Below are 14642 nucleotides of genomic sequence, written 5' to 3'. Positions count from 1 at the left end.
AAAACCTAGCTGGATGGTGGGTAACCCCTAATGGACAAATAGCAATTCCACCTCTTTTGATGAGAGAGGTAATTCAAACAAAACTTCAGGAATGTCACTGGGGAGCGGAAGCCTTACTAACTTCTTTACAGAAACAAGTAGTATCAGTTAAGATGTTGGGAATAGCTTAAAATGATAACTGCAAAATATGAAGTATGTTTGAAAAATAATCCAGTGATGAAGAAAAGAGTTCAAATGGGTAGATTAAAATCTGGTACAGAACCTGGAGATTATTGGCAAGTAGATTTTTCAGAGTTACCTAGACAAAATGGGTACCGGTACATCCTGTGGGGGTTGATACTTTTACAGGATGGCCAGAAGCCCTTCCCTGTCGCACCACACAAGCAAAAGAAGTAGTGAAGTAGTTACTACAAGAAATAATTCCAAGATTTGGAGTTCCTATTGGAATTTCTTCTGATAGAGGTCCACACTTTTTTGCTGAAGTAGTCCAAAGTGTTAGCAAAGTATTGGGTATTACTTGGTAATTACACGCGTCCTGGAGGCCACAATCTAGTGGAAAGGTAGAAAGGATGAATCAGACTTTAAAAAGACAAATAAGTAAGATTTGTCAAGAAACTAATCTAAAATGGCCTCAAGCGCTTCCATTGGCATTATTATGAATCAGAGTACAGCCAAGAGTGGAACCTCAGTAAGTCCTTATGAATTATTATATGGAAAACCATATGAGTCTCCAGAACCAAATCCAAACATACATATAAAAGGAAAACAGGATGTGTATAACTATTTGCTTTCTCTAGGGAAAACTCTGGCTGCAATTCGGAGTGCGGTTATTTGGAATAGACCTTTATCCCTGGAGAACTCAGTGCATGATTTCCAACCAGGGGACTATGTCTATGTGAAGACCTAGACCTCTGAACCTTTGCAGGAACGTTGGAGAGGACCTTTCCAGATACTGTTAACCACTTATACAACTATCAAGACTGCAGAATCAGATGCTTGGATACATTATATTCGGGTGAAGAAAGCACCTACTCCATGGAAGATTGCTAACCATGATCCAGAGACTTTAAAACTGACTCTGAAACATGTCTAATTTTTTCATATCAGGTTTTGATTGTTCTTTGGCTTTTATTTTGGTCGGTAGTGGTGGTAGGATCATGGACTGACTTGGTGGATAGGAACAAAAGACAACTAGAAACAGAAAAGTAATTGACATTCCCAAACAAATGGCTGAGGAAAATTCGATGTTGGGATTGATTAAAGGATTTGCCAACTTGCAGAATGTTACACAGATTACTGCTTGTTACTGCAGCAGGTGAATCCATTCCGTGGGGAATTTTAACTATGAATCTGACCAATCTGGAACATAAAAATGAGACCACCTATTGTGAACAAAGGCCAGTAACTCAATGGTATGAACAAGTAAGGGTTATCAGAAAACAGTGGAAATCTCCAGGTAGTCGGGCTGATTGTGAAAAATTGTTAAATTATGTTTTTACCAAAATAGGGAGATATAAGACTGTGGGATGGTGTTCTTATGATGAACAACTTCAAACCAATGTGAGCAAAAACATCATGGAATGGAAGTGTAACAAAACAGGCCAAGGTACACAATCAGTAGAACAATGGGACTCTATATGGTCTATGTCCATATTTTCTCAATTTCAGTACATGGCCAGAACTCCTTGGTGTTTTACTTGGGATGGAAAAGCTTTCGTAGTTTTACCCTCAGTCAATGATAAATCAACTTCATTGAGAGAGAAGGAGAATAAAACAGTGCCATGGTGGAAATGTGAAAAAGTGTATGATATCAGCAATGCAGATTTAATAATTCAACAAATTCCTCCTTTGGCCGCTGCTTTAAAATATGGTTGTTTTTGCTGAGGTCTGAAGAATACTCTCAATTTAACTAGCACTTTTACACCCAGAAGAGGAACTCTGTTTAGTTGCAGAAAATCTACTATTCAAAGTCCAGGACATTTAGTTTGGACGTTAAGTGACGGAACCTTACCATTAGATGGTAAGGTGAAACAAATTACTTTAGGCATGCCAAAATTGTGCCCGATTTGGAAGAAATCACCGTTTAAGGGACCCTTGGAAAGTTTAAAATTAAAACTAACCAAGAGGTCTGAGACAAATGATGATACTTGGAAAGAACCATCAACAGGAGTAAAAACTGGCTGAGCACTTGAATCACTTTTGAATCCTATAGCCTCATATAGAAACAGAGAATGGCTTTATCAATTAACAAGGTCAGGTAGAAAAGTTAGCAAATGTCACCAAGAGGGGATTTAGGAAATTGCAGGTGACCTCCAGAATGACTTTACAAAATAGAATGGCATTAGATATGCTTTTACTTAAAGAACATCGAGTATGTGGATATCTCTAGGATAGACTGGACCACTGCTGCATTCACATTCCAAATGTAACTCAAGATGTGGAACATGATCTGGACCTATTAGGTAAAACTGAAAAGGAAACAGAATCAATTCGAGAAGATATGTCAGAAGATTGGCTGGGGAAAATTTTTAACAAATTGGGATGGAATCTAAGCTCTTGGATACAATCTATAATCAAAACTGTGTTTCTGTTACTGGTTGTCTTTCTGATGATCATGCTAGTATATGCTTGTTTGAAGAAACAGTTTATCAATAGAATTGCAGTCAATCGCATGATCGTGAGAGAAGTACCAACCATTCCACCAAGATAATAGTCCACCACCAAAATATGCTGAAACTACTGCTATGTAAATAATGTGAAAGTATTGAAAAGTTTATTTTATTTTTTTTATTTTATAAAATCATTTTAATAGAAATATAGAGGAATAAGAAATATATTTTAATGAAACTAGTAGTTGCACAACAAAAGCTGCTATGAAATTAACATACAAAGCGAGAGTATGTTAATGATTTTCGGGAAATACTATGTTTATGCATGAATACGTATGAATAAGTTCTATATAAGGTGTATGATTTTGAAGCCTGGTGTGCGTTGGTCGTGAGGAGACTCACTCACGCACCCGGCCATCAATAAAGAAGTGTTTGCTTATCTACATCGCATTGGTGTTGATAAATTCTTCACTCCGAGATTTCGGTAACATTATGACTCCCAAAAGTATGGATATACGTAGACAAAATACTAAGGTAAAAACATACAGGTTTTACTATGTTAACAGACATTAAAGTAACTACCACCTCCACTTTAGATTTATTGGAGTGTGACACATTTTTCTACTTCCTGTGCTACTGTAATTTGGACATATCAAAAGCATAAACCACTTCAATTTTTTGTGGTAAATGACTGACTTCTCTGCTACATCATTCAAAGTTTTTCCTTAAGAGAACAGGTCCAGGTGATCAGAAAGCTGCACAAACTTGTGCAGTGCGCTCAATTACAAGACTTAAGCATGTTTTATACTTTCTTTTAAACACAGAAAAGAATCTGAAGAAGGTTGTTTGTGCTAAAACATAGTAAAGGGTCAGCTTCCAATGGAGAGCAAGAGAAACCTAGACAATTTCATGTGATCAGTAAGAGAAAACAAAAAAGAATATTCTAGCAAGTTTAAGTGGACTGCACATACATATAATCTATAATGAAAAAAATTCCCACATACCAAGTGGGAGCAAACAGTGCTTAAAAAAACAAAACCAAAACAACAAATCAGCACAGAGCTGCAACAGTGAAGGATGGGCTACAGTTAGCATCTGGTGGGAGTACACACTTTGGAAAGAGGAAAAAAGCTGGTCATCAGAAACAAAACACAGAAATCAGAAAACTGATGAGAATCATACTTTTTTTTTTTTCCTAAAGTTTGCTGAATTAATTGTTTCAAATTTAGAAAACAAGGATTTCTGGTGAAACCCTTTCTGAAAGCATTTTCTAGACTTCTAGAGCACAGTTATAATTTCAACTGTTCAGTAGATCTTCAGGGTCACGGGATAAAGTCTTGCTTTACTCCTGGTAGGAGAGTAAAGTCAGACAGAGTACAAAATTAGAAGATCATCACAGGATTAAAACCGAATACTGTCACTGAGGACTTGGCATTACAGTTTCAAATACACCTTTGGCTCCTCATCTGCTATTATTATGGGACACAAGTGACTGGAGACAAGAAGCAAATCTTTAACACCAAGGGTATTAGTGATCCCTGATTTCTTCTGCAGAAGCGGAGTCCATTGCTATAGCATGGTACAACTTCATAACTCTATTAAGAGGCTGGTGCTGTCAGAGAACATCTGATGCTGAGCACCGGTCTTCTCAGGAAGTTTTCGTCCCCTCAGATGTTCTCCCTCTTCATCCATCTTCCATAAAGAAAGAGTTGTCAGTTGAAGACAGTGGCATGGAGATGCATTTTAAAACTCATGGCTTCCTGGCACAGAGCTGCCCTTTCACCTCAGTGGATTTGTAATACACACTGACAGTACAGTACATTAGGATCCTAAGAAAAGCAAATTTCAGTTGGGGTAGGAAAGCCACGACGGCTAGATAGACCATTTTGAATTCGACGTTTATATTAAGACTTGTCACAATAGAGTAACCAAAAATCTTGGATTATGAGCTGAATCCAATTATGTTGAACACGATGTATGAAACTGACAGAACAAGTGGCTTGGCAGAGATTTAATTCTGCTACAGTAGAACACAGTTACCAGTGCCCTAACTAATCCACATGGACTTGTCATAGTACAACCTATGAGAAAGGTATATTAGTTATGAAGTTACAGGAAGTTTACTCAGAAAAAAAAAAATGAAAAGGGGGAGAGGGATGTGCCACACATTTTCGAAGCTTCAGAACTAGTCAGAAAACAGTTGTAACTGGTATTTTTTTCAGCCTGATCCAAAAATCTCTTTTTAGAATACAGTTATCCCGAAATTTCTACACATAAAGAACTCAGAAACCTATGTTTACTGGCAATACCATTAAGGAGGGTTTAATAACTCTTATACAAACATTATTAATAATTAAAATTTCAGACATTAATAGCCCACAGGGCCTGTTCTTTCACATAAGGGCAACCTTTAATATCAATAAAAGGCAGCCCTTTACTATTTCAACTAACTTTTCCTTTATGCAGACATGACCACATAAAATTATTTCAACCTCCAACAATCCTTTTCACACCACTAATGCTGGAAAAGACAATGGTAATCAGTTTTCAGAGCTTTTTACAAAGTTCTTGCAAGAAAAAAAAGCAAAACTTTTTTTCTGAGCTCTGATTCCCCAGCTTTGTAATCAATTAGCATAAAACCAGATGAAACAACAGTTACCTAAAAGCTCCTGGGTTGGTCCTGCCAAGTCCCAGCACAAGGGATTCTGTAATTTCCATGCTCTCAGAGCGCATCATTGGAACTATGTGCTTAAACAAGGAGGAAGGGGATGGAATGCCAATGATCTAAGAAGAAAACCAGAATAAAACAGAATGATGTAGTTACCAGACAATCAGGTGATGTGACATTAAAACATGTGCTATAATTTTACAGTCTTCTCACACGTATCAGTGACTTAAAATTATAAAAATGAAATATTTGGTATTTGACATGGAAAAAGACTTTCTGAAATAGTAGTTTAACTACTTTTCCATTCCATGTATAATTCCATGTCAGATCACAACGAATGCCTCAACATGATAAACAGATGCTTTGCATCTTTAGTGTATCTGCCCTCCTCAGGAAGAGGAAACACTTCTGGTGTGCAATTCCTTAAGACTCCACTGCAGCTCTCAAACAGAACAAAGCTTTCAGTCTACAGTTCCTCAGATTTAGGGAAAGGATCCTGGCAACAAACAAGTGGAATAGGCTGCTCCTGCCAAAAATCTGCTGCATACTCCATGAGTTATCTTTACCTCTACTGTACCTTCTACAGGAAGCCAAAAAGGAGAAAAACAAAAAGAAGCAAACAAGCAAAAAGAAAAAATCTGCAGGTGATATGAAGCAAGGCAGACAGAAAACTATCTGTCATTGGGAAAAATGTAACAAGATACATTATGCCTGAATATGTCACTGCTTCAGTTACTGACGTGAGAGGCTATTTGCTCAGAATTGCACAAGCCAACTGACAGCAAAAAAACCCCCAGTCAATGGTAAACATTTCCTCATTACCACTGGATAAGACTGAGATTGGGTTAATGTTTTTATGACATGATTAGATTTTGCCTTAAAAAACATAAGCAGAAAAGCCTCTACAGCACGGATTGGGAGACGCAAACTGAAACATTATCCTAAACACATGAAAGACAAATGTATACTAAAACGTGTTTTCAGACAAATTACACCAGTTTCTGAGAATTATGACAGTTATTATAAGCCTCAGGTGTCTCCACTTCCAATAACATATAGACTTATTTACAGTAAGCTTTAGAAGAACCTACTCTTGAATCAATGCTGTAACCGCTGTCGGGAGTAGACGCCAGCGTCTCAGGAGGGGAACATCTCACAGAGCCTGTGGAGGTGGAGGAGTTTGAAGAAGATGCTGCACTGCAGCAAAGAATCAGGTAGTTTCTCCACAGCCCAATATAGGAGTCACTGCTTGTAGTAGTATTCACTTTCTTTGCATTGATAGGGCTGCTATTTAAAAAAACCAAAAAACTCCATATAGTAAAAAAAAAAAAGCGCAGTATAGTAAATAAAGCTTACCAGATTTCACTTTGTTTTTCTACTGAATTTATTTTTCAATTATGTACATGCCATTGCTTCCAAAATTATTAACATGGCGTAAACTGAATAAATTGTTCAGAATACAGCTGTACATCAATAATGTATGCTTTTATAGTCAAATTTGTTGAACTACAATATGACTGAAGGCATGAATTAATTAATCTTTACAGCAGGTAACATTTTTCCAGACAGAACTACTTTAATTTTTTGTTATAGAAAGCTGAATTAAACCTACAGAAAATATTAACAGGCCATACACCACCTCACTGAAACGTGATGACACCGCAATAATGATAAATCTTGAAAGAATACTCAATATAATATATTGTTATTTACTTCAGAAATTAACTTACTTTATATCCACTTGTGGAGACAGAAGTTGGAGTCTGGTATAAGCAAACGTCCAAGCATAGCTTACAGCTGTCGGGCAGTGTTTTGGGAGATTTTCCTGTTTCATAAAACTTGAGAGGCTTATGATCCATGGATCTTGACCTTGAGTCACATGTGCAAATATCCATATATGTGATGGACTGACTACATCAAACTGGTGGCTGATGGGGGAGGAATTCCAGTCAGCCAGAGTCTGTAAATCTATTGAACTGGGACAGTACAGTAAAGTAGTCTGTGTGCATAAAAAAAGAGAACAAGGCAGTATTTTACATCTATGTATATTAAGTAACAATGTCTTCATTGTTAAAAACCTAAGAAAGTATCAGTGTCAAAACTACATTTAGAATAGATAAAACACATTACTTAATATATGGGGGTTTTTTTACAGACATTCCTAGCATGGACAGTTATATAAAAATGCTGTTTGGGAAGGAACTGGCTATTAGGAAACAATAAATTCTAGAAAAAGGCCCTTTCACTCATTAGGATTTAATAATTCCAAAAGATTCCAGACTCTAAAAGCCTTACTACTGAACTCCAACTTGTTTCTTAAACCTAAAATCAGAAGAGCTTTTCCTTGATACTTAAGAGTTACTGGTAAATATATAAATACAGAATTCTGTTGTTATGGATAGTTATTATAGTTTTCATCATGCATAAAGGACACATTGACTTTATTAAGACACTGTATCACTGCAGAAAAAGGTGGTGGTCTTTGCTTCAAAGAAATGGTAATCTATGAGCAAGATGAGAAAACACAGTTAAGGATATATATGGTATATGGTGGTCATAACAAGACACCACTGACCATAAAGTGCACAAAGTGTCAGCTTCACAACATTCCTCAAATTTTTTGAGTTTCTTGTTTTGTTGGGTTTGTTAGTTTTTGGATTTTTAAGGTGATAACTTGCTGATAAAGTTAGCACAAACATAGTGATGCTATCATTTAAAATATATACAATTTGCATGGGACAGTTTTGCAGAACCCCTCATCTTGCATCCAAATGTTAAAACTCTCCTACCTGGTCAGCCCCAGTGAGATGTATGAAACTCTCCAGGATAGTAGCACTTAGTCTGTCCATTACATCTATAGCCAACTCATCATCACTCTACAAAAGACAAAAGGCAAAACATAAAAAGCTCAAACAAAGTCAAGACAAAAGCAGTTTCATTAAGCAGCCACAAGAATGGGTCATCAACTCTTACCTTAGAAATTTCTAGAAGTGTGAACAAGGCCCTTATTTCTCTGAGAACACTGACAGCTAATCTCCTGGTGGCGGGCCTTGTGCTGCAAAGGATGACTAAAGCAAAGCCTTCCACCACATGAAATACACTGGAATAAAGGGTCCTCTCCAGAGGAAGGGTATGGGCAGCCCCATTGGATACACCACGCTGAGAAAAAGATCACAGAAGTCAAGCAAATTAAGAAAAATATTAACACAACCAAGCTATAATAGTTCCATAATTGGCAATGGCAGAATTAATCATAAGGTATTTAGATCTTGTTTGGCTACTAGTCAAGTTTTGCATTAGGAGAATTGCATGATACCAGCTACTTTGGTTTTTTTAGTATCTCTCTGACTTCAGTCCAAACAAATATCACAAGAAAGTCTTTCTTGTTTCGTTTTCTCACAGGAACGATGCAGTGAGGGCAAAATTAAAAAATAAAGTAATACTGTTACATATAGTATTGTATAAAATTTAACTATTTGGACTCTTTCTGTTTGTTAGTAAAAAATGGTGCTTTTTTACTAGTTCTACTGTTTAACTGCTCCTACTTAATATACTTCCAGTTACACATGATGACTTTTGTTGTAAGCAAAAATGTGGCCTTGAATTAGTGTTTAGGTAATACTTAATAATATTGAAGTAACTTTATTGACAAAAACGCTGATTTAAAATAATAGATCTAAAAATCTTCAAGCACTGTAAGAAAGTAAGCTGAATTTTTTATTATTTAGCAAAACCAATAAAGCCTACTAATAAAATTCTACGTAGATTCAAACCATGTTTTAAAATCAAAGGACCTTATTTAGAAATACCTGAGAATCTTGGTTTTTATTGTGCATTTGGGCTGCTTGTTTCCACTGATTTATGAGCTGCACTAACATTTTTACTGCATTGTCAAGAAGCGTTGGGTGGATGTCAGTCACTTCACGCACAATAAAATATACAAATCCTGAAAGAACATCTTCCCGCCAGTCTGGAAAATCAAGCATTAATGCTTGGAGAGTATTGAAAGCCAAGGCACGAAGTTCTTCATCCATATGAATTGTCAGCCTGTTTAGAAAAAATACCGATATCATCACCCTAGATTGGCATACACTTAACCAGCCTTTATAAATTAAAGTTTGGTGTTAAATCTTCATTCTTTACTGCACAATGTAGAATACTTCCACACATGCATTTTCTGCGTGGAATACGTCTGGAACCAGCTACTAACAGAAGGCACTACTACTATAGCAAAATAATCCAAGACTTCACAAAACTCAGTACAGACAAATAATTTTCAAGTGTGACAATCAAGTCGCACATATAGGCACATCTTTGCACGCATCTGAGCAACCGCCTTAGAGCTGGGGCACAGTGTGATGTACAGGTTATTTTCTTCAAATAAAAATGAAAAGAACAGATTATTTCTGCAGATAAAGCAGCTTTACTCTGGATAGGAGAAAAAACTCGCAAAAAAACCCCTTTGCATATATGCTTAAAAATACGTCTCAGCTATGGTAGAAGAAACTTATCTGGTACTGTATTATTACTTAATACTTCATGTCTTTTATGTGATTTTTGACACTGAAGAAAAAGTGTTAGAAACATCTTATTCTCCCACACCACTACCTTTTTTATATATGTAACTGAACACATTATATGCAAATGAATTTATAATTTAAAAGCTAAAAGCTATCCCGTATTTCCGCGCTAAGACCATTCCTGGATTAAAAATTAAAAAGGAAGGTTTATCACTCTAGTAATACATAAAGACCGCCTGCATGTACCACAACTACATATTCTCACTGAATGCTCAGTTTACCCACCTGCAAACACCTGGCTGTCCAGTTGTCTCAACTACTTATCAGTACTGATAAGGCACATTCAAGTTAAATTGAGATAAGAGATGGAGGAATATGGGTAGTGTTGAATAAAAAAAATGGAAAAAGGAAGCAGGATTAGTAGAGAACAAGAAAAAAATTTTGCCATTAAGTGCCCGTCTCCAATTTTGGTAATGTCAAATAAGAATGCCTTTATGATAATTTACAGTAGTAGCAATAGGAAGGAAAAAGAAAAAAATATAAAAGCTGAAAAAAGTATGATAGTAGTAACAAAAAGATAAGACAAGTTCAAAAAACAAAGCAACAGAAATTCCTACTTTTCAAAAAATTATCTATAAAAATAAGTGGAAGACCTTCAGAATAGGTTTACCTCCCGCTACTCTGGCCAGTAACACTTGACCAACTGCAAAAAGCAGGCAGGAATAGGAAGAATGGATTTTATGTGCAGCGGACTCACACTATATAGTGCACTGATGAACTCTTATACACACAGCATTTAAAAAGAAACATCACTAAGAGCAGAATTTAATTTCCTTTACCTTGCAAGCAATTCAATGAGGTCAGTCTTGCTCATGCCATCTGGAATCAGTCTTGGGATAGCAGCAATACAAGTTCTGAACAAATCTATCTTAGGTTTTCTCTCACCCCTACAAAACCAGTTTATAACCAACAAAACAACAGGAAAATCTACTTCAGTACATGGCAAATATTTTCAATTTCATGTCAAAACTAAGGAGCTAACAAAACCTGTTATAATTAATTAATTAAATTAGCATTCATTTAATAGTCAAGAAAAAGGCCAACAATTTTAATGCATTAATGATGGTATCTGCAACATTCTAGCATAAAAATAATGACATATAACTGTGACAGTGACAATGCTGTAATTCAGTACATACGTAATCATGTCTTCAGGTTCTTTATTGGACATCTGCACACTAGTCATGCACATGGGCCTTCCAACTTCTTTGTCCAAATGCCTAAGAATGCTATCTAGTGCTTTTCTGACTTGAGGGTAGTATATGGACATTCCTGAAAAGCCAAAGAGTTCCGATCACCTCTTTCATTTATTCTCATTTCATTTTCACATTTTTAATAAAACGTTTGCCACTTACTCAGCTTCGAACTAACTTCTTCTTGTACAAAAGTTGATATGAAATACACACTTTAAATGTCAAAAGAAATAGATGTTAAATGAGTAGTAGTAGGCATTATATGGAAGTAGAACTTTCTTTCAGAAAGATCATAAAGAAGCAACCATTAGTTGCTTTTCTGTTTTCTCAACTCTGAGCATTTTAGTTCTAGTTTAAATTTTACACACTGAAACAGTCCTTTAGAGATGACTACCTCATCCACAGAAGATCAATACAGCACAGGGATCAAAACTGTCTTACTCCAGCTGTGGGACATTTGGGACATTCTAGAATGACATCAAGGGAACTAAAATTGCCACGCTATTTACGACACTAATTGCACTCAGGCTTCTTTGTGCTAATCTGGCAGTGCGGAACACTTAAAAAAAGCCATGGATTTGGTCTCAGACACCAGAAGGTCAATATTATTGTCTAGCAGCCCTCTCTAAAGAATCAAAGCAATTCTGTTAAAATATACTATGATTAGATTCTTGTTAACAATTAAAATAAATACAGAAATAAAGTTTAAAAAAAACCAACCCACTGCTTGAGAATAATTGCGCACATGCATGCACATATTGGAACGCCAACTTACAAAAGAATACAACATACCTATAACTTTTGCTTCCTCATCTGTCAGCGTTTTATTAAGAAAAATTTTCTTCACACGCAGAGTATTTCCTGAGGGAAGAACAACTCCTGTTGTTGGCATTGGTGGTTCACCATCTTTCTGCTGCAAGCTATCTGCTATGACAAGGAAGACTCTGAGGCCGATATTCATCCTCTTCAATAGCAAAAAAAGGAAGAAAAAGGAAAGAGAAAACAGAAGAAATTGTAACATTAAAGTAACACAGATGAAGCAAAACACAAACTGCATTTTCCCCTCTTTCAAACAGACAGCAGTATAGGTCCAGTAGGACAGGTATTATTTAAATGTTACATATTAGGGTAATGAAAGTAACAAGAATAAGAATAAAGTTTAAGTCTTCAGTGTCTCCCCATAACTGACTCCAGTTAACTGACTTGGCATAGGCTAATATACCAAATACTTTATAGTACAGAGCACCAAAGGACTTAATATGAATCTTGAGAATGACAGATTGCTTAAACATCTCATTTGTTCAGTTGGGTCTTGAACCATAAGAGCCAGGTAAGACTTCTCTGAAAAAAGGCTTTACAGTTATACTGTAACAAAAATTCACACCTACTTACTGAAATTATTGTTGAAAGGAGTCTGAACTGTAGTACTGCTGCTAGCTCATTCACCAGAAATGAAACAGCAATTGTGCAAACTACAATTACTTACTTCTTTAGTTTTAGCAGAACACCCACTCAGATACTTACTACTCTGCTTACATCCTGGCTCTAAAATAGTTAACCAATTTCCCCTCATAAAATCCCCCAATGCTCTGTTCTCACTGTATGCAAGTAATGAGCTTTTTTTACCTCTGGATTAATAGTGAAGGTTTTAGGTGATTTTCCAACACTAAGAAGATCAAATATTATTTCTTTCATCGCAAAATCCAAACGTTCCTGTAAAGGAAGACAGATTGATAAAATCATTTCTTTTCAGTTAATAGGAATAGTTTAATTTCATGGCTTGGAACAGGTGCTGTCAAAAAGTTTAAAAAATAAAAATAAAAAATATTCCTTTTTTCCTATTCATTCTTATGACTTAATGTTCCTTTTTAAATATAGTACAATTCAACAAGCTCATCCCCTGATATGGTTGAATCATTTCTCTTGAAAAAAATTCCCAGACAATTCTGATCAAGTTGAACACATTTCTACAAATGAGCTGAACTGTTTTAAATACCTAAAAATTAATGATAAAAACAGGAGCCCTAGGAAACAAATATTAACAGTGAAGGGTTGAGTGTTTTGCCTCGTCCCTGTATGACCAGAAGCAAATTGCTTTGGAAGTTGAAGCACAGACAAGCTATCTGCAAGACAGGAAAACATGTCTCTAATCTATAAGGTTATAGATGAATGAGAGTTTATCTTGTGAGATCATATCCTGCATTTTGACATTAAGACACCAGAAGAACCTAAAATAATATTAACCATAATGCAATACTAACTACACACTAATACATGCATTGCATATTTTTTCTGTCTACAGAGGCTAGTCTCCAGGCTAAATATAAGTGGACATTACTGTTCAAATGCTTTGTCCCTTATAAAAATATTAAGATGGGATATACTAAATATATTAGTGGATTTATATATATACACATACACAAACACAACAGTGCAATAGAAATGTAAATAGTAAACATTATAATGTTCATACACAACAGTTATTGAAGTTTAAGTAAAATAATTTTCCCACTAGTAGAAACAGAATGAGTCGTTTCATTTTTGTAAGTATTTAGGGAAATTCTACTCAGGATATAAGACCATTACCTCAGTGCAAATACTTCAAAACCTAACCATAAACTTACAAGTCTTCCAAATAATGCTCATCTATTCTTATAGCTCTACCTAGGCTTATTCTTACCTGAGCAATGAACTGAATAATCTTCACAAATATATTCAGAGGTGTGTCTCGTGGGACCACACTACGTGATCCTTTTGGAAAAAGTGCTGATACAATGCTCATGAGACGGCTAAAGAATTTAGAAACAAGAAGAAATTAAAAAAAACTTTTAAAACCATCTTTTTAAATAGCATAGATGTTACAGTTCAAATCTGGAAGTGTGTGTGGAGGTGTTGCTACTAAACAATGCACAAAGAAGCATTAAGACAGGTAGGACCACCTATGGAAAGTACAGCCCTCTACTGACACAGGCAACAGTATTCTGGGCTTATTTATAAAGTGACCAAGATCCTGCTTTAAACTAGTTAGTAATAGTCAGGAGGAGGGGCAAAATCTGAAGGACTATTCTAAATTCTCGTTATACTAATTTATACTTAAAACTTTTTCACTTCCAGCCCATACTTAGCAATGGCCACTTCATACCCTATTTGTTCTGGTACTGTTAGTGCCTTTTAATTTCAATACATTTCCTACTTCTTACATCTCCATCCTCTTCTATCCCTGCAAAGACAATTGTAGACTCTATTCTTTCTCCTCATCAAAGTAATCAAATTCTTTCGCTTTCCTCTGTTAAGATGAAGTCTTTGTTCCCTTGTTTATATGACTAGATCACTCCTGAGCTTCAAGATCTCTTCTGATATCACTAGTGGGAAACCCCCCTCACCAATCAATAGTTTAAACTCCTTTGCATAATAAACTTACCTTTGAGTTACAGTGTTGCTTTCACATTTTATTCTAATAACATAAACCCACAATAACCTATACAAAGATTCCAGTGCAACTCGGGACATTTTGGGATCTTTATTCTGTAAAATAAATGAAAAATACAGTTACTGTTGCCTGTGAGACACTCAGAAAATTCTGTTATTACTC

General features: G+C 35.8%; 1 protein-coding gene across 13 annotated transcripts in view; it reads right to left on the bottom strand.

Moving 5' to 3' along the window:
* The window catches only part of FRYL (FRY like transcription coactivator), a 180279-nt gene that overhangs the window by 68350 nt on the left and 97287 nt on the right, over nt 1-14642 (bottom strand). For all 13 annotated transcript variants that reach the window (XM_037383559.1, XM_037383467.1, XM_037383473.1 and 10 more), the window contains 12 exons: nt 14472-14575; nt 13731-13839; nt 12677-12763; nt 11843-12014; nt 10997-11129; nt 10637-10744; nt 9087-9324; nt 8251-8436; nt 8067-8153; nt 7008-7276; nt 6369-6564; nt 5269-5393 (listed from right to left, as the gene is read on the bottom strand). In XM_037383559.1, coding sequence (XP_037239456.1) covers nt 5269-5393; nt 6369-6564; nt 7008-7276; nt 8067-8153; nt 8251-8436; nt 9087-9324; nt 10637-10744; nt 10997-11129; nt 11843-12014; nt 12677-12763; nt 13731-13839; nt 14472-14575 — 1814 coding nt within the window. The remainder of the gene's footprint in view (nt 1-5268; nt 5394-6368; nt 6565-7007; nt 7277-8066; nt 8154-8250; nt 8437-9086; nt 9325-10636; nt 10745-10996; nt 11130-11842; nt 12015-12676; nt 12764-13730; nt 13840-14471; nt 14576-14642) is intronic.

Source organism: Falco rusticolus, chromosome 1, assembly GCF_015220075.1.
Source record: "Falco rusticolus isolate bFalRus1 chromosome 1, bFalRus1.pri, whole genome shotgun sequence".
Lineage (NCBI taxonomy): Eukaryota > Metazoa > Chordata > Aves > Falconiformes > Falconidae > Falco > Falco rusticolus.
Note: the sequence above shows the minus strand (reverse complement) of the source record. Positions and strands in the feature narration are given on the sequence as shown.